Genomic DNA, 21,053 nt, shown 5'->3' with positions numbered 1-21,053 from the left:
AGGTGTCCCTCAAGCATAAAGATACCTGACAGGGAACTCCATGAAGGCACACCTATATTTGATTCATTTCTGTACCACCAGTTTACAAGACCTGGCATAGAATTGGCATTATATTCATGTTTTCTATAACTAAGTGAACATTAACCTGAGTGCTTGAGCTCTGAATTTATGAAATAAGTTCAAATTGTTGGGCATAAGATGACTTCCAGATTCCTAGGTCAGTGACACCATTATAGCTCAGTCAGGGATTTGACAAGTTCTGAAGACAAAACAATTGAAGAAAATGTGTGGTAATCATATATAATAGAGTTCAGGAAAGTAATACAGGTTACAGGTCCCTTCTCATTCAGTACTATTAGGAGAGTATTGCATTAAGACACAATGTTAACAGAAATAAATAAAGGGCAAAAACTGCTTAACGCTAAAAAAAAAAAAAAAAAAGAGAGTATTGCATTTAAGGCACACAAACCCGCATGTCACTAAAATAAGGAGCTCTGTCTTAGTGAAGTGATATTTTCAGGGGGGAACAGAATCTCCTAGCAATTGGGAAAAATCTCCTCCCACCCAGACACTTTCATAATGCATTTTTAACTTTATTGAAACACATTGACATATGGGGAACTATAGTATATAATTTGATGAGTTTTGAAATGTATATATACTTATGAAAACATCACTATAATCAAGATCATTATCATCAACACTCAAAGTTTCCTTGTGACTCTTTGCAGTTCCTCTGCATTAGTTATCTATTGATGTGTGACAAATTACTCCCAAATTTCGTGGTTTAAAATAATAAACATTTTTTTTTTAGTTTCTGTGGGTTAAGAATCTGAGCGAAGGTTAGCTGGATCCTCTGGATTAGGGGGTCTCAGAAGGCCGTAATCAAGGAATCAGCTACAGAAATCCTAGCATTTAACTGGGGAAGGATCTGCTTCCAAGCTCACTTGATTGTCATCAGGATTCAGTTTCTGGTGGGCTCTTGGACTGAGGGTCTCTTTTCCAACCTGATAGCTGTACACAGCGTCCATCAATTTCTTCCATGTAGGCTTCTCCTCGGAAGAGCTCTCCACCTGGAGGTTGGCTTCATCAGAGAGATTGTGAGCAGGTTATAGCCAGGATTTTTTGTAACCTAATCTTGAAAGTGGTATACCATCACTAGTGGAGTATTCGTGAGAAGCAAAACTACTAGGTCCAGCTCAGAATCAAGGGGAGGGGATTGCCCAACTGTGTGAATACCTGAGTGCAGGGGTTATTGATTCATGCAAAGCTGTTTAGACTCTTACTGACTGAGGAGTGGTCTGGGGATTAGTATCACCAACATCATTCAGAAGTTGTTAAGAAATGCAGAATCTTGGCACTTCTGTACCTAAGGAATCATTTCATTTTAAAAGAGTCTACAGGTGATTCTACACACTTCTAAGTTTGAGAACAACAATTTAGCCAACACTGCAAGGACAATATCACACCACCTGTGTAGTATAAACTACGAGTCTTTTTAAATTAAATTTTTAAGAAAGGTAAGCTCAGAAATAAGTCAGGCAGAGAAGGACAAATATCATATGTTTGCACGTATAGGAGGATTAGGAGGAACTTGACGGAGGAACAAGGGGGAGAAGAAGGGCGGAAATGGTGGGGGAAAGGGAGAGAGGCAAACCATGAGAGACTCTTGAATGCTGACAAAAACTGAGGACTGATGGATGTGGGGGGGAGGGGGGGATGGGCATGGAGGAGGGCACTTTGGGGATGAGCACTGAGTGTTATGTAGAAACTAATTTGACAATAAACTATTTGTAAAAAAAAAAAAAAAAAAAAGAAAGGTAAGCTCAGTAGTGAATGAAACTTTTAGAAAACTCAAGAGGAGAAACTAAAACTTCCTTGACACAGGTGTGGCTCCAGGTTTCAGGCAATATTGACATCACATTCTCTTGGTTCTGTGGTTTCATCGTGACCTCCTTTTCCATCTATAGTGAGTCTCCTGACATTGTCTGTGCTTATCTTGAGGAAAACCTGAACTCAGCTCTTGGCCTCCTTATTTGCAAGCTCTCACTTTATTTCTGTTGAGGAGAATGAAAAAGAGGACAATATAGTCATCTTGAATTGGGAGAAAGGAAAAGGGAATAGAGTATTAATATTTTATTATTATTTTATCTCAAAGAAAAATAACTTTTTTTTCAGTCCTGATTATCCCTGCCAGCCATTAGTCCTTTCTTTGCTTTTGGAGAAAATTTCCTGGAAAGAGTTATCTACAGTTCTGTCTCTAACTCTTGTCTTATAGTTTTCTCTAAAACACACCAGTCAGGTTTCACTCCTGTTTTACCACTAATATTTCCTCCACCACCACTATGTGAAGGTAACTATTGCCCTTCACATTGTTAACTGCACTGGTCACTTCTCACTCCTTGTGTACAACTTTAAGCATCATTTGACATGTTTGATCACTCTTTCCTACCTGAAGTACTTGACTTACTTCCAAAACTCCACACTAGTACTTCTTAGTCTCCTTTTTCTAGTTTCTCTTCCCCTTGGCCTTTTAATTTTTAAATGCTGTGTCTCAGTCCTTGTCCCTCTTTTCTTCTCTTTGTACATTCATTCCCTTGTTGATCTTAGTCAGTCTTTGGAGAGATATCTACTTATCTATAAATACAGATACAGATACAAATACATAGAGTTATCCAATTGGTTATTCAATATCTCCACCAAGATATATAATAGAAATCTCAAATTTAATTTGTAATTCTTAGGATCCTGGCAGAAAACAGAACACTTAATTTGGGCAATATGAGTCACGTTTAATAAAGAGATTACTTATAACAGTGTGGCCTGGGCTTATAAAAAGCAACAAGGAATGGTGCAGTACCTCAGGGGTAGTAACTGGAGGGGGCCATTACCATTCCTAGGTCTGAAGGAGTAAAACAAAGCTATGGTTATTGAAACAGAGAAAGATGATAGATACATATATTAGATAGATAGATAGATAGATGCATATGCACAGAGGTGGAGCTAGAGATACAAAGATAGATGATAGAGATAGATAAATGATATATAGTTAAAGATAAATGAGAGAGAGACATAAAGACAGCGATAGAGAAAACACAGGTATATGGAGAGGGCTGCTGAAAGGAGATATGACCTTCAGTAGAGGGACATGGAACCTGCCAGGGATGCAGCCTAGGGGCCAATCCTCCTTTTTAACTCTCTTTATGGTCTCCAAGTCTTCTACAGTTGCCTCTCATTGGCCAAACTCAGTTGGAAGCAAGAAGGCAAGAGAATTCATCACTGTAGTCTGAATGAGTAAGCTTCCAAGGGCATGTAGAATGGTAGAAGATGAGAATGGATCAAACAGCTATACAACATAGTTCTCCTTTTTTGTCTTTATACATCCACTCTGTATATTGGATGGAAAAAAAGGTGCCTCTCACCAACGCAAAATACATTGCCTTCAGCTACCATACTATGTTGAGACAATGCTTATTTGGTCATATTGCAAACTAAGACCTAAAATGTTGGACACCACCAATGTTCTTCACATAATGTAAAGAGAAAAAAGACAGGGATCAGGGATACATAATCATTGTAAAGTATAGCTGCTTTAGTCTCTACTTCTAAAACTCAACTTAAGACCTAAGTTGATGATCATGACTTTCTTTTACCAACATTCATTTCATGTTTCTTTTTTAAAAATTTTTATTAAAATTTTTAGATGTTTATTTATTTTTGAGGGAGAGAGAGAGAGAATGTGAGCAGGGGAGGGGCAGAGAGAGAGGGAGACACAGAATCTGAAGCAGGCTCCAGGCTCTGAGCTGTCAGCACAGAGCCTGACCCAGGGCTCAAGATTATGACCTGAGCTGAAGTCAGAAGCTTATCTGACTGAGCCATGCAGGTGCCCCTCCATGTTTCCTTTTTTTTTAGTGTAATCTTTCATTTTTAGTCTTATTTATTTATTTTGAAAGAGGGAGAGAGAGAGAGAGAAAAAGAGCATGAGCAGGGAAGAGGCAGAGAAAGAGGGAGAGAGAGAATCCCAGGCAAGCTCTGCACTGATAGAGCACTGCACTATCAGTGCAGAGCCTGATACCAGTCTTGAACTCATGAAACATGAGATCATGACCTTATCCAAAGTCAGATGGTTAACTCACCAAGACACCCAGGTACTCCCATTTCATGTTCTTATTATCCTTCACCAACACCTCATCTGGATGGGATGCTTCACTTGGGAAGTTTTCTCAAGCCTGCATTCTTGTAGGACCTAACTGCTTGAAGCCCTTTTTTTAGAGAGGTTTTAAAAACTTTATTTTTCTATTGAAATATATTTGACGTGTAATATTGTATACATTTAGGATATACAACTTGTTTATTTGATATATTTATATATGGTAATATGATTATCATTGTAATGATAGTTTATATCTCTATCACACCACATAGTTATTTCTTTTTTGTGATTAGTGTAACTAAGATCTAGTTTCTTAGTAAGTTTGGTTATTATAATACAACACTATTGTCCATATTCACTATACTGTGCATTAGGTCTCTACTTACTCATTCATTACTCATTGCAAGTTTTTTGATTGGGTCACCACACTTGTCAGTCACAATTTCTACTGGTCAAGGGAGTACAAGATACATAGTTCCACTTGCCCTTCTTGCAAACCAATTTGCCCCTGGCAATAGGAACCAGGCAATATAGTGCTCCTCTCCACCATTTTGTTCAGGCAATCTTAGCTTCTAATAGAACCATAAATCTCATCCCTAATGAATAAATTCCTCCTTTGAGCACAAACTCAAAGTTGTAGGGACAGGAAGGAAAATCTTCACTAGAGAGCTATTTCATATATTGGTGAGAGGGACCACTTCCATTGCATCATTGCATTTCCTGGCTTCTGGATCGGTGCCTTCTCTTTCAGAGGAAGATGGTGCCATGTAGTGACTACTGGTGTAAGTCATAAACTGTATTCTATAGGACAGCTCTACAACTTTGCAAAATGTTGTCTCCTGGATGGCATGATACCTGAACCTCACGTCAGTAACTCTTTCATCCTATCAGGCCCAGGTGTTTCTCAGTGTTTGGTTGCAATGGGAGACCACTGAATTCTGTGAGTGAGTTACGACTCATGAGAAGTTGTAAAAATAAATTGAGCTCTTGCGTACCCTTTATCCATCTTCCTCACAGTGATAACATCTTCTGTTATAGAGTGACTCTAGCTGGCTCAGGTCATGATCTCATGGTTGTAGGATCAAGCCCTGCCTCTCTCTCCCTCTCTCTGTCTCTCCCCCCTCCCCTACCCCTTCTCCCCAACTTGTGATTTCTCTCTCGCTCTCACTCTCTCTCAAAAAATAAGTAAACATTTTAAAAAAAGAAAATGTTACACAAATGGAATCATATAGTATGTAAATTTTGGGGACCAAATAAAAAAAACGAAACAAAAAACCCCAGCCTGATGTCTTTGAGATCTATCTAGATTGTTGCATGTATCAGTGATTTGTTCCCTTGTATTGCTGAATAGTATTCTCTTGCACAGAGGTACCAAAGTTTAGCCATTCACCTATTGAAGTACATTCAGATTGTTTTTAGTTCTTGGTTATTATAAATACATCTGCCATGAATATTTGTGTAAAGATTAAAAAAAAACAAGTTATTTTTTCTCTGGAATAAATTCCCAGGAATGTGATTGCTGGGGATGTATGATATGTGTATGCTTATAATAATGTTCTAACTCAAACCACAATGAGATACCACTTTACCTACAGGGATGGCTATAGCTTAAAATACTACATTAACAATTATTGGTGAGGAGGCAGAGAATTGGAACTCTTATACATTGGTGATAAGAACATAAAATGGTACTGCTGCTTTGGGAAATAGTAGAACAGTTCCTCAAAATGTTAAACATAGAGTTATCATATGATCCATCAATTTCACTCTTAGACATATAAGAGAAATGAAAACATATGCTTACACAAAAGCTTGTATATCGATATTCCTAGCATCATTATTCATAATAGCCAAAAAGTGGAATCAATCTCAATGTCCATCAACTGAATGGATAAATAAAATGTGGTATATCCATACAATGAAATGCTACTTTGCAATAAAAAGGAATTAAGTATTGATACGTGTTAAATGGTGATCCTTGAAATGAGTGAAAAAAGCCAGTCAGAAAAGTCTGCATTTTATAGGGCTTTATTTATAGAAAATGTCTAGAATAGGCAAACCTATAGGCAGAAAGTAAATTAGTAGTAGTTGAGTAGACCTGGGGATAAGGGCTAGGGGATGAACGATTGCTAGTGCGTATGGGATTTCCTTTTTGGGTGATGAAATGTTCCAGAATTAGATTGAGGTATGAGTTATACAATTCTGTGAATATAATAAAAACCATTAAATTTGCACAGGTCAAGTGGGTGAGTTTTATGGTATATGTTATATCTCAATGCAGCTGTTTTACAAAAGTGCATACCAAACTGTTTTACAGAGAGGCTATACAATTTTACATTCCCACTAGCTATGATCTAGTTGCTCTGCATACTTCCCAGCCTTGAGTGTTGTCAGTATTTTTCATGTAAGCCAGTATAACAGGCTAAATGGTGTAATAGTATAGTGATACCTCCTCATGGCTGTCATCTGCATTTCACTAACAGTTCATGATACTGAATATCTTTTCATGTGCTTAATCACATTTATTTGCCATCTGTATAACCTCTGTTGAAGTGTTTGTTCAAAATCTTGTCCATTTTGTAACAGGATTATTTGTTTTTTCTGCAGTTGAGCTTAGAGAGTATTTCGTATATTCTAGATACAAGTTCTTTGTCAGATATGGGACTTGCAAATATTTTCTCATAGTATGTGGCCTGTCTTTTCATCCTTTTAACAGGATCTTTTGCAGAGCAAAGTTTTCCATTTTGGTGAAGTCCAGTTTATCAGTTTTTGATTTTACAGATTACATTTTGGTATAAATGTCTAAGAAATTGTTGCTTAAATCTAGATCATAAAGATTTTTTCCCATTTTTAAAAACAAGTTTCATAGCTTTACATTTAACATTTAATCAAAATGGTAATGCCTCTGATCCTGCAAAACTACTGTGACTGTTAGATAAAGGAGCTGGTTGGGGCTGGCCCCTGCAGGCCACGGAAAACTGGCCTTGAGAGACCACTCAGTACTAGTGGCATTTTGACATAGACACAGCATCCTTTGTGTCCATCAGAAAAAGATCTTTATGCTTCTGTGGTCACCATCCTGTCAGGTGTAACAGCCAGGAAACCCAAATGAGTCCCATTAGAGACACCAAGGAATCTTTCACTGCAACCAAGTCTGATAAGTACCACTCTGGAAACAGGCTGGGGCAGAACATTTCATCAGGACCCCATGTAAGAGGAAACTAATGCAGGAAAGAGTAATGTGCCTGTTATTCCCTGCTCTGCAAATCTCTAGTAATCACGAATCTCAGAACTGGAAGGGACATCAGAGGTTATCCAGGTTGGCCTCCTGGGCTCTGCAAGCCTCATTTTTGTGGCCTTTCTGACCAGGCTCAGAGTGAATGGCCACTTCCACTACCTCTGCTTCTGAGCATGAGCACTTCCTGGGACTGAAGACATATTTGCTTTATAGATTTTCCTGTTTTCAATGGGCTCACATTCTGTTTGACCACATGTTCAAACTGAGCTGTTAAAACATGTAAGATGAACATGACTAGCTGTATAGAAATAATTTTTTTTTTCTGCAATGCTCTGGCCACAGCATGGACTTTGAGAAAGTTCTGGCTGCCATACAATCAGGATCTAGACTGATCACTAGTACTTGGTTGTGCAAAATATGAATGTGCTTGAAAAAAAAAAGTAAGTATGAACCAATGGGAATAATGACATTATTCCCTTATTTGTTGATTGATTTGGGGTATCCCAGTCATGATAATGTGCACTGTAGCAGAACAGATCAAGATTAGGACTGAAAGAGCCACCACGTACAAAACTTTGTAGGAAGCAGTGAAGGCAGTGTTTAGATGGACATTTATAGCTCTATAGGTATTTATTACAAAGTGAGAAAGACCCAAAATATTGAGGTAGTCATTCCACTCTGTTTACTAGAGTAAATAGAAAGAGAGCAGGAGGGAGATAATAAAAACAAAAGCAGAAGTCAGTTTGTCGAAGGTTAATTAACAAAGTCAAAATCTGTTTCTTTGAAAATACAAAATAATGCTCCTCTGGCAAGGTTGGTCAAAGAATAAAGGGAGAAACAACAGATACATATTAAGAATTTTAAAAAGGGATACAGAGATAAACATATGACAAACTTAAAAAAAGTTTGGTGTCAGTAAATTTGAAAACAAAGATAAAATGGACAATTTTCAAGAGAAATGTAAATTGCCAACATTGACTGAAGCAGTAAGAAATGGAAAAAGGGAATCACCAGAAGCTCTTTGGAGGAGGGGTTAGTCTACATGCCACAGGGGCAGACATGGTCAGAACTCTGGATAGAGAAGTTTGAGATTCTCTCAGTGGAACTAGCTGTGATGGTTCAATGGAGAACCTTGTTAAAGAAATGAAAGAGGTTTTCCCTGTTTGGAAAAAAATAAAATAAAATGTCTGTGACAATGTCAGAGACTCTATTAAGGCAGAATTTGTGTCTGTGTTCACCGGGATTTCCTGGGAGTCCACGATTTCACCCCTGCTGTGTGAATTTAAGAGAAGTGGCTCAGAGAGTGGATTGGGTCTTTGAAAGTCACTACTTGCCAGATGTCTGGACATACTGTGATTGGGGGTGAAATTAAATTGGGGTGAGAGAGGACCATGAGAACAAATGTGAAAACACAGACAAGGTAAACTGCCCTAATCAGTTTATTAATCCGTTAATTTTAAAAGGTGGGGAGTGCTATTGCTAGGAATTTACCCAAGGGATACAGAAATGCTGAGGCATAGGAGCACATGGACCCCAATGTTCATAGCAGCACTCTCCACAATAGCTAAAACATGGAAAGAGCCTAAGTGTCCATCAACAGATGAATGGATCAAGAAGATGTGGTTTATCTATACCATGGAATACTACATGGCAATGAGAAACAATGAAATCTGGCCATGTGTAGCAACATGGATGGACCTTGAGGGTGTGATGCTGAGCGAAATAAGTCAGGCAGAGAAGGACAAATATCATATGTGTGCACGTATAGGAGGATTAGGAGGAACTTAACGGAGGACCATGGGGGAGACGGGGGGAAATGGTGGGGGAAAGGGAGAGAGGCAAACCATGAGAGACTCTTGAATGCTGACAAAAACTGAGGACTGATGGATGTTGGGGGGAGGGGGGGAGGGGCATGGAGGAGGACACTTGTGGGGATGAGCACTGAGTGTTATGTGGAAACTAATTTGACAATAAACTGTTTGTAAAAAAATAAAAATAAAAAAAATAAAAGGTGGGGAGTGTGTGTGTGTGTGCATGTGCGTGCATGAGTGTGTACAAAAGTATGACTCAATGACACTCTCTCCTATTCTAAGCTTTAATGTCTGACTTCAAGGGTGAAAGGGTATTTACAACTGTTAATGGTGTGATCACAACATGCTGTTCACCAGCTGTTTCTTGCTTTTATTCACTTAGCATCCTGTTGTGAGCAGTCATATCATTAAATATTCTTATAAAATACATTTTCAATGACTATGGAGTACATCATTATACCATAATATATTTAAATCATTCATGATGATACCAATGAGAAACAATGAAATCTGGCCATGTGTAGCAACATAGATGGACCTTGAGGGTGTTTTGTTTAGCGAAATAAGTCAGGCAGAGAAGGATAAATATCATATGTTTGCACGTGTAGGAGGATTAGGAGGAACTTAACTGAGGACCATGGGGGAGGAGAAGGGGGAAATGGTGGGGGAAAGGGAGAGAGGCAAACCATGAGAGACTCTTGAATGCTGAGAAACAAACCGAGTACTGATGGATGTGGGGGGGAGGGGGGATGGGCATGGAGGAGGGCACTTGTGGGGATGAACACTGGGTGTTATATGGAAACCAATTTGACAATAAACTATCTGTAAAAAAAAAAAATCATTCATGATTACAGAATGCTTTCTTTTGTTTCCACTTTTTTCCTATGTAAGTAACACAATGAAAATGGTTATGTTACTTTTCCTGCCCTTTTGATGTCTATTTCCTAAAATGTCCTGAAAATACAAGTATTGGGTAGGAAATTATGATCATATGTAAGGAGGCTCTTGATACATAAAACCAAATCACCTTGCAAAAAGATGGGGACACTGGCCATGTACGAGAGTCGATGTTTCAGTGAAACCACCTCTGAGTCCATTGTTTAAAAACTCTTCCCCAGTTTCAAAGGTGAAAAGGTGATACTTCATTGATATTTAAAGTTGCATTTCTTTGGTGCCTACTGTGATAGGATTTTCCCACATGTCTATCTATGATTTGAATGTCTTTTTTTAAAAATATTTTTATTTATTTCTAGGAGAGAGAGAGAGAGAGAGACAGCGTGAGCAGGGGAGGGTCAGAGAGAGAGGGAGATACAGACTCTGAAATAGGCTCCAGGCTCCGAGCTGGCAGTCAGCACAGAGCCCGACGCGGGGCTCGAACCCATGAACCGCGAGATCATGACCTAAGCGAAAGTCAGACGCTTAACCGACTAAGCCACCCAGGCGCCCCTTGAATGTCTTTTTTTATGAACTCTTCAGATCTGTTGCCAGTTTCCTGGGGTGTTTGTACTTTTCTTACCAATTTGTAAGAGCTCTTTCTATGTTCATGTTATTATCAATACGTCTGTAAGTATGTTACAATGATATGCCCTGTTTTGTTATCAGCCTTTTAATTTTGCTTCATTATTTATGTGACACTCTGGCTCCTGTGTGGTGGTATAAGGCAATATCTTTGAGGACATAGAAACCTGCACCTTTGGCATGGACCCTGGTCTCCCATGTAGGGCACAGGCATTCATGCTGACTTTTTCCGCCAGTCTAGTTGAGTTTTTGGCAAGGAGTTTCATAGCCAGTGTACATCAGCAAGGGGCTGGGAAAGAACAACCCGAAGGTGTTGCCTGTTAGTTTATGGAACATGTATTGCTTTGTTGGGTGTTGGAATTCCTGTGGCAGCAAACAGAGGCAAAACCAGTAAGCACAGTGATGCCCAGTAACGTGACCCTGCAGATTAATGAAACTTGGGGGAAAAAAACAATTTACACTTGTAAAGATTCTGAGGCATAGGCAGAGTTCCAGGGAAGGTCTCTCCAAGCAAGAGGGAGCAGAAGAGAAACTCCCCATGGAGATTTTAACCTCTTTCTGGACTGCCTAACTTTTGCATCTGGGGGAAGTGTTATACCCACTCCCTCCTTAATTTTGCTCATCCTCAAGTGGACAGAGTTGCTCTTCCTTGAGATCACCCAGGACAGGTGTAATTTTCCAAAATGGACTTTATTAGAAAGAAGTGGCAAAAGAAAATCAAGAGGTATAAAAATACAAAAGCACAAGAAGGAATGGCTACAAAGCAAAGCTAGAAGATGAGTTCAAGGTGCACAATTTGTGGGTGGGAGATAAGGATTCACTTCCTTATTCTCAAGTCTCTCACCCTAAGATTCTCCACTTCCCAGCTTTTGAGTTTTTTTAAAAAAAATATTTTTAATGTTTTATTTATTTCTGAGAGAGAGAGAGGGAGAGAGAGCATGAGCGGGGGAGGGTCAGAGAGAGAGGGAGATACAGAATCTGAAGCAGGCTCCAGGCTCTGAGCTAGTTGTCAGCACAGAGCCTGATGCAGGGCTTGAACCTACAAACATGAACAGAAGTCGGACGCTTTACCAACTGAGCCACCCGGCACCCCATCAGTTTTTGAATATTTAATATTCCCACTCTCTGCTTTTTTTCCTTTACTCTCTAGGGCTCTAGTCACTTCCACAGCCCAGAAGAAGATCACTGGCTACTTCAAGGTTGACAGTTCATCCCTGAGAAATAAATTTTAAAAATTAAAACTAGTATCTGTTGAAAGCTGACTATTGCTAGTCTCACACTAAATACTTTTCATATAGAATCTCATATCATAATTGCAACCTCCCTGTGAGGAAGAGATATAAACCTTAGCAAAGTTAAGTGGCTTGAAAAAATTTACATGTCCTGCTTTAAAATCAAGTCTGTCATCCCGGCTCTTGTCCACTGTGCTCTACCTTTACAATCATCTCTGTCCCAAACCAGATTACCATAGATGCTAGATGCCGTGGTTGTCTGAATACTCAGTTCCTTCCCACTGGGCCAAGGTGAAGTGTTTGCTTTATGGAGCACAGCCCTCCCAGGTCTCATGGAAGAGTCTTTGAGGGGTTGTGGGTGTGAGTCCTGCTTTGTTTGGTTCCCCAGGTCTTCAGCTTTAAGGCCTCACTGTGGGGCCCTGCTCTGTCCCATCAATTTGAGGAAAGCCTTTTTCACGTCCTTGTTCCTCAGACTGTAGATGACAGGGTTGAGGAAGGCTGTGGCAATGTTATAAAAAAGGGCCATTTTCTTGCCATTGTTTGACAAGGAGTCGGAGCCAGGGCTCATGTACATAATAATGCACGGAATGGCGAACATGGTGACTACAGTGATATGGGAGGCACAGGTGGAGAAGGCCTTGATCCGTCCCTGGGCTGAGCGAATCTTCATAATGGTGGCAAAGATGTTGGCATAGACAATGACAACCAGGGACAGTGGGACCACAATGACATTGAAGCCCGTGATGAAGTCCACCAAGTCATTGAGGGATGTGTCTGCACAGGCCAGCTTCAGGACGGCAGGGACCTCACAGAAGTAGTGGTCGATTTCATTAGGGCCACAGTAGGGCAGGCGCATAGCAAAGAAGGTATAGCACAGGCCACCCACCACACCATAGGCTACACAGATACCCACCATGAGGAGGCACATCCAGCGGCTCATGATGACCTTGTACTGGAGAGGATGGCAGATGGCCATGTACCTGTCCACAGACATGATGGAGAAAAGCCAGGACTCAGTGACCCCAAAGAGGAGGAAGATGTACATCTGGGCCACACATCTAGCAAAAGAGATGGCCCTCTTCTTGCTGAGAATATGCACGAGCATCTGGGGCACAGTAGTGGTTGTGTAGCACACATCCAGCATGGAGAGGACACTGATGAAAAAGTACATGGGTGTGTGGAGTCGAGAGTCCTGGTGAATAAGGGTGATGAGGAAGCTGTTGCTTATGAGGATTAGCAGGTAAAAGATGAGAAAGAAGGTGAAGAGCAGAGGGTTGGTGCTAGGGTTGGGCGCAAAGCCCAATAGAATGAATTCTGTCACAGCGGACTGGTTGAGTTCTTGCATCGTGATTTGCCTGTTTAAAGAGTTTTGAAGATATGTAGTTTATTGAGTGTCTATGCCAAGGGTGTATAAGGAATTTTCACACTCATTTCATTTATGTTTCTTAATGGGAAGTTTGGATTGGCAAATGGAAGCACTGTGAGATATGTTCCCATAGTAGCTTGGCTGGTATTGGGGTTAGGTTCAGTTGAGGGACATGGGGATGAAAATGGTGAATACCAAATCAGGGAAGTGCTGTATGCTGTTTCCATTCTGGCTTGTAGGTATCTGTTTTTCCTTTTCCTGACACAGCTTTTCTTTTCTATTTGCCCCATTTTCTGTTTTCTCTTGGAACTACAGAGGTTGCTAATTCTTGATTTTAGATTAGGATCAGGGTAGGACTATTATATTCATTATTTAGGTTAAGGCTTATCTTTTTAAAAATTCACCATTAGGATTAGGACTAAGGTTAGAATTGGAGGTTAAAGTAAATACTATGCAGAAAAAAATTAGAGTTAATATTTAAGATTTAGCTTTTTCTGGTGAATAAGACTTCACTGGTGTTCATTAATGATGGCACTTATGCAACAAAGTTTTACCAAATGCTTACTATAATATTGTCTTCCAGAATATGAAGCATATTTTATAGTCAAGGAAAGATCATGGATAAAGTGAGTATAGTTCCATAAACAATTTTTAGAGTCACTAAAATAAAAAGAATAATACTAGCACATCATGCAAAGAAGATATAATCTTAACACTGTGTATATTGTACAATTATTCTTCATTTATCATAACTTCTAAGTTGGAAACTCTTCAAAGATGCCTTCTTTTACATATGTCCATATGGTGCCAATAAATTGGTGTTGTTTTGCTGGAGATGACCAACATGCTGAGATTTAAAAATTTTCCCTGTGGCTGGTCTACCTTTCAATAGTCATTGGTTTTTTGTTTTGGTTTGGTTTTTTTTTTTTTTTTTTTTTTGTTTTTTTTTTTTTTGCTGGAGATGACCAACATGCTGAGATTTAAAAATTTTCCCTGTGGCTGGTCTACCTTTCAATAGTCATTGGTTTTTTGGTTTGGTTTGGTTTTTTTTTTTTTTTTTTTTGGTCTTATGATTCAGAGAGGTTTATATTTTGTTCTGAATATATTAAAAATTCTAGTGATAATAGGAAATTGTACAGAAGTAAATCCACAAAACCCAGACTTTTGTGAAAGAGAAGTTTGTCAAGAGCAGTTACAATTTGTCAGGAAGGGTTAACTAAGCATATGCACTCTGCCCAGGTGGGTACCCCAGCCCACCTCCTTATCCATTTCTGACTGTATACCCTTTGTTCCTATGGCTTTTTAGATTGCTCTCAACTTTCTGTTTTGTGAACTCTCACAAAGACACTTAATATAGCATCTCCAAAAACTCCTCTGATATTATAAAGAATATCTGTTACAAAGAGCCAGCATCATGCTTAACGCTAAACCTACAGCATAGAGGTCATTTAATGGTCACCTGCAGACCAAGTATAACCCACAGATATATTTTGTTTGGCTTGTATGGTTTTTAAAAGTTGAATTAATTGTCAATATTTTTAAAAGTTGAGCTTACACATAAAATACTAGATTTTCAGCATCACAAGCTAGAGTTGGCAATAATGGGCCCATGTTCCACCAGCCAGCAGGAAGTGAGCATACGATTTCCCTTTGGATGGAGTGTGAACCCACCAGTTCACCATATTCGTTATCCTTCCTTATTAATTTTCATAGACTAGTTTTGCTCAGTTACACTGCCTCCTTGCCAACCCCCAGCCATGCATTTGAATTTATGATCCTTGTTCTAGTGGTGTGCAGAGTGTGTGCTACTATTACTGCCAGTATGTAAGATTATTCAGAAAGGCGTAGCCAAAGAAATAGTTTAAGCCAAGGAAATAATAGTATAAAGGTCATAAAATTATAATAATTTGGAAATACCATACTTGTCTTTTCTAGGAACCCAAGAGAATCAGCTGATACAGTTCTAGAGCTAATGAAAGAGTTTGGTTAAGTTGGCTTAATATAAAAAGAAGTGGGGACCCAGGAGCCTGTGCGACACTGGCAGCTGGGCCTTGATAAGCTCTCACTGGGTCTCCCCAGGGACTGACCCTGACCTGCCACCAGTTGCCCAGTGCCTCTCCCCAGGCCCAGCTCCTCCTGGAATCCTGGAGTAGCCCCATGAATGGAATTAAATTATTTTTAAAAAGGAGGAAAAAGATTTAAAGAACAATATGCATAGTAAGGTCTCATGTGTACAGAGATGTGCATGCATACACTTTTTTAAAAAATGTATTTTAAATCACATATCAGATGCATAGAAAATGCTGACACATATACACAGACATGTTAGCATTTTTTATCATTGAGGACTGAGATCTACCATAGTGGTGAGTGAGCATCACGGATGAGTGAAGTTCCTTTTCTTTTTCTTTTTGCATTTTGGTCCTATTTGCTTTTTTTTCCCCAACAAGGAGTATGTATTTTTTAATGATTAAAAACTAAGGTATACCCCAAAAAGTAGAAATGTTTTATACTGGAAAGAAGTCAGAAATATTGGGAAAAAAGATTTATAAAACTAGCAATAAACAAAATATAAAAATACCTAAGAATGAGCCTCATAAGAAATGTTCAGGACCTATGAGAGCAATACAAATAAGGACAAAACAAACAGAAGATTCCGCAGAACTTTTCTGAAGGACCTAAAGGAAGCTTCGATTAAGTTCAATGATATACCATATTTCTGCACAGAAAAACTAAACTTGGACAAAAACAAAACAAAACACTCCCTCCCAAACCACAAAAACCAAAATTTTATCTCCAAACTTACTTATATATGTGATGCAAATCTAATTAAAACCAATAGAATAATTTTGTAAGAACTTGATGATATGACTCAGAAGCTCATGAAAAACAGGTGGGTGTCAGAATAGCTGACATTAACAACTCAGACAACAACAGATGTTGGTGAGCATGCGGAGAAAGTATCTCTTTTGCACTGCTATTGGGAATGCAAACTGGTACAGCCACTCTGGAAAACAGTATGGAGTTTCCTCAAAAAATGAAAAATAGAACTACCCTATGATCCAGCAATTGCACTACTAGGTATTAATCCAAGGGATACAGGTGTGCTGTTTCGAAGGGGCACATGCACACCAATGTTTCTAGCAGCGCTATTGACAATAGTCAAAGTGTGGATAGAGCCCAAATGTTCATCGGCAGATGAATGAATAAAGAAGATGCGGTATATATACATATACACAATGGAGTATTACTTGGTAATCAAAAAGAACGAAATCTTGCCATTTGCAACTACATGTATAGAACTGGAGGATATTATGCTAAGTGAAATTAGTCAGTAAGAGAATATCATATGACTTCACTCATATGAGGAATTTAAGATACAAAACAGATGAACATAAGGGAAAGAAAGCAAAAACAGTATAAAAACAGGGAGGGGGACAAAACATAAAGACTCTTAAATATGGAGAACAAACAGAGGGCTGCAGAAGGGGTTGTGGGAGGGAGGATGGGCTAAATTGGTAAAGGACATTGAGGAATCTACTCCTGAAATCACTGAATTGTTGCACTCTATGCTAACTAACTTGGATGTGAATTTTTAAAAAATAATTAACTAATTTTAAAAATAAAAAAAAAATTAATAGGTGGGAATAGTCAAGGAAATACTGAAGGAAAAACAAGACAATGAAGATGGAGTAGAGTGCCAGATTTAACAAATAAAAATAAATCTGAAATTCAAATTTAACTGGTTATCCTGGATTTTATCTGTGACCCTCTTCCAAAGGAGTAAACATAATACCATAATACTATAATATAGTGTATATACCACAAAAATGTAGTGTGAGCTCCAACACAGCTACATAGTTGGATGGGACAGAACAGAGAGCCTGGAAATGGACCTCAGCCTGTGATGAAGAGGTGATTATAAATCAGAGGGCAGAAAGCTATTTAACAAATACTGCTCAACCAGTTGATGATCTAGGTAGAGAAAGTTCTTTTATGCCACCTACTGAGATAAATTCTAACTACATGAAATAGTTAAATGTAAAAACTATAAAGCATCTTAGGGGAAAATATATGGGTGAATGTTTACATTATGATGAAACAAAGAGATATCTTTATAGCATGACCTGAATGCTTGGAGTCCTTCAGCCTCTGGTGATAACCCTCTTCCTTTTATAAGTACATAAGGCAAAAAAGCTCCTCATCCCACCTGCTGTGAGAGTCAGATTCTTTCCCCTTCTTAGTTTTTTAGTAGTTTTGGGGGTTCCTTGTGAATCCCTGGTTACTTTAGTCTCAACATTTCTCCTCTCACTGAACCCTTGGCCCCCTGCCTTCCTTCAGTGGCTCATCCCTATTCTCTCTTTGTAAGACAAAGATGTCTTACAAGGAAGCACAATTTAAAATTGCATATTTAATTCTGTAAAGTCCCTAGACCCTCCTTGCATCGGTTTTTCTTCCTCTAGTTCTGAGGCTCCTTCCTGGAACCTCATCCCATCTCACCTTGTCTCCCTTCTAGGACTTCTCACTCCTGTCATCTGAGCAGCCAGCCACAGACCCCACTTCCCTATCTCCCTGCTTCATGCATCAGAACCATCTGGAAGTCTTGTCACACCCTGCTGTGCTTCACACCCAGAGTTTCCCAAAATTCAGTAGGTCTGGAGTGGAGCCCGAAAATTTGCATTTGTAACAAGTTCCCAGGGAATGCATACGCTGCCTGCTGGGTGGGACCACACTTTGAGAACCACTTGTCTACTTAACTGTGTAGAGAAAAGTGGCTCTCTTTCTTTCAATTTCCCTGTGCCCATATTATGCCCAATCCACTCATGTTCCTTCTGCCTAAATGCCAATATTTTTTCCTTTTACATCAACACAAAAACAAAACAGTAAAGGAAAAGACAAATATTTTTCATAATATGATTTTCTCTAAGTTAAAAAACACTAATGATATTTGTGGTATATGTGGAAAACAAGTGATTGTCATTAGAATATATCTTCTAAAACATAAAGAAAAACTCTAGCAACCAAGAATGAAATGTGAATAGTTAATTCACAAAAGAAGAGATCAAGTTGCTAATGAACCCACAGAAAAGTTTAACTGCCATAATGTTTAAACATTGCACCTTAAGACCTCAATGAAGTTTTCAACCTCTAAAATTGGCAACAACTATTTTAAAATGATAATGTCTGGCATTGGCCACTTTTACAATAAAACAGGAATTCTCATAATATATTGTTATGGGAAATAAAATACTATACCTTTCTGCAGGAAGATGTGACACTACGTACTTAAAGGTTTGGCTTCTTTTTTAAGTTTGGATCAAAGGGTGAGTACAGAGAGGAAGATGGCAGATGGAGAAAGATGCAGGAACTGGAGATGGGCCAGAGGGAATGGAAGAAAGAGCCCCTCTTGCTGTGCTAGCTCATCTCCTCCACTGGCTGCATCTGGAATCGGCTTACACAGTTTATCTATCTATTGATCTATCTATCTATCTATCTATCTATCATCTATGTATAACTTTTTTGATATATATTTATTCTCTGAGAGACAGAGACATAGTGTGAGTGGGAAAGGGGCAGAGAAAGACAGAGTCTATGCTGATAGCTCAGAGCAGGGCTTGAACTCATGAACAGTGAGATCATAACCTGAGCCAAAGTCAGACATTTAACTGACAGAGTGACCCAGGCGCCCCCAGCTTATGCAGTTTAATGCACATATACATCTTGGTTAGAGTAAACATGTTTTGGATAGGAGATGACTTGGGAGGTGAAAACTCAGGTTGACTCCCCTATGTGGAGACGTCAGATTGGGAGATAGAATGGTAACCCCATCCCAATCTGGGATGAGACCAGACATCTTGCAAAGGGGGAAAGTGTGATCACACAGGAGAAAGGAAGATGAACTGAGATTCCAGATTCCTGAGGCCAGTAGACCTCTGGGACTGCAAAACCAGGGGAAGTGAGGCTAGAGCTCAGGCCATCATAACGTGAGGCAGCAACGCAAAGCAAAGCCTTGGATTTGGAGTCGGGCACATGTGGGCTTCAGGAGTAGCTTGCTGTTCTTGCTGTGTAAACTGAGCAGCCTCATCTGTATAGAGGGAACTCTGCAAGATGTTGGGAGGTTGGGTGAAGATAGTCCTGGGTTTGGGGCGCCTGGGTGGCTTAGTCGGTTAAGCGTCCGACTTTCGCTTAGGTCATGATCTCGCGGTTCGTGGGTTCGAGCCCCGCGTCGGGCTCTGTGCTGACTGCCAGCTCAGAGCCTGGAGCCTGTTTCAGTCTGTGACTCCCTCTCTCTCTGACCCTCCCCTGCTCACACTGTCTCTCTCTCTCCTAGAAATAAATAAAACATTAAAAAAATTTAAAAAAAAAAAAAAGATAGTCCTGGGTTCATGCTGGTGAACAAAATAGGTGGTAAACGAATGCCAAAAACACCTGAGGGATTGGTGTTGGTGTCTCTGCCTGGGCCAGCATGGCAGGTGGGGACATAAAACAGATATGTCTCTGCTTCCTGAACCACCACAAGAGTCAGCTAATGAAAGAAGGAGGCCAACTTACCCTGGGGAAGGTGCTCTGAGCTCTAGCCACTCCTGATCCCAGCCCTGTAAGATACATATGGGCTCCCTCCTAAGAAGCCCACCCCCAGATGTAGGTCTTCACCAGAGTAGAAGACCAGAATAAGGCTGCCCAGTAGACCCAGACTATACCTTGCCCTGTTTTCCCCATCGCCCTATCTACCCTCCAGCTAGGGCAAGAAGGCTATTGCTCATTATTAACAATAAAAGAGACAGAATTCTTAACGTGTGCACAAGCCTTCGCATTGGGCACACCAGCTTCCCCGGTCTTTGCCCCTCTGTGTCCTATAAGAGCTGGGCCCTACTGCTCACTGGACCACTAGTTGGCTGCATGGCTTCAAGATGTCACACAGTCTCCTGGCCCTCATGATCTCATCTGTAAAAGGAGGGTGGCGGGTAATCTGTAATGGCTCCTCTAGGACACACATTCAGTACTTTTCTACTTATGCCTGGATTTGGAGATGACTGGGGCCAGGGGGTGAAGCTGGAGAGATGGAGCAGTGGGTGCCAGTGCCCCGCAATTCCACGCCTCCTAGGTGTCTAGGCTAGGTGGTACTTAAATGTCCTCCATGGAAGATACTTGAAGCTGAGTCAGGAGGGGAGGTATGTGTGACTGAGGGGACACTGTCCTCTAGATGGGCTGCTTCCTGAGAACAGAATTGAAAATGCGTGTTGGACCACTGAGGTGTTGAGGAGCAGGACATGGGGTCTTACAGCTCCTGAGTTATGCATTTTCAGGCTTTGTCAAAGACAGACTTCTGCAGGAGCTCAGCACCTACTCCATTCACGCCCTCCTTACCCAGACACACATGGCTTCTGGTGGCTCCTCTTACTAGTTACAAACTTGAAACTCAATTTGATAACCACTAGCACAATCCTCTTGTTTTACCAAAGCCCAGAGAGGGGAAGTGACCGGCCTAAGCTTACACAGCAAGAGTGTCTCAAGTATGAGTATCCACATGGCTTGAGCCCTAGTCCAGGTGCTGCTCTCAGAGATGAGCTTTGAACCAGGAATGGGACTTAGGGACAGAGGGAATCTGATGCTGCAAGCTACATTTTCTCCCAGCTCCTGAGAGGTACTTAAATAAGGGCCATAGTGATAAGAGGCTACTCAGGTCTTACCTCCAAATTGTGCCTGCAGCCTGAGGACAGAGAAAGCAGAGAAA

General features: G+C 40.1%; 1 protein-coding gene across 1 annotated transcript; it reads right to left on the bottom strand.

Annotated features, from left to right (window-relative positions):
* Nucleotides 1-12,358: 12,358 nt before the first annotated feature.
* LOC120236097 (olfactory receptor 2D2-like) lies at nucleotides 12,359-13,297 on the bottom strand. The gene has a single exon (XM_039238726.1). It carries the CDS (start codon nucleotides 13,295-13,297, stop codon nucleotides 12,359-12,361), a length of 939 nt encoding a protein of 312 aa, XP_039094657.1.
* Nucleotides 13,298-21,053: the final 7,756 nt, after the last annotated feature.

This window comes from Hyaena hyaena, unplaced genomic scaffold (genome assembly GCF_003009895.1).
Source record: "Hyaena hyaena isolate Hyena2069 unplaced genomic scaffold, ASM300989v1 scaffold_144, whole genome shotgun sequence".
In the NCBI taxonomy this organism is placed as follows: Eukaryota; Metazoa; Chordata; class Mammalia; order Carnivora; family Hyaenidae; genus Hyaena; species Hyaena hyaena.
Note: the sequence above shows the minus strand (reverse complement) of the source record. Positions and strands in the feature narration are given on the sequence as shown.

Excerpts from the sequence above, each read along its gene's own strand:
- LOC120236097 (XM_039238726.1), bottom strand. The coding sequence starts at position 13,297 with ATGCAAGAACTCAACCAGTCCGCTGTGACAGAATTCATTCTATTGGGC.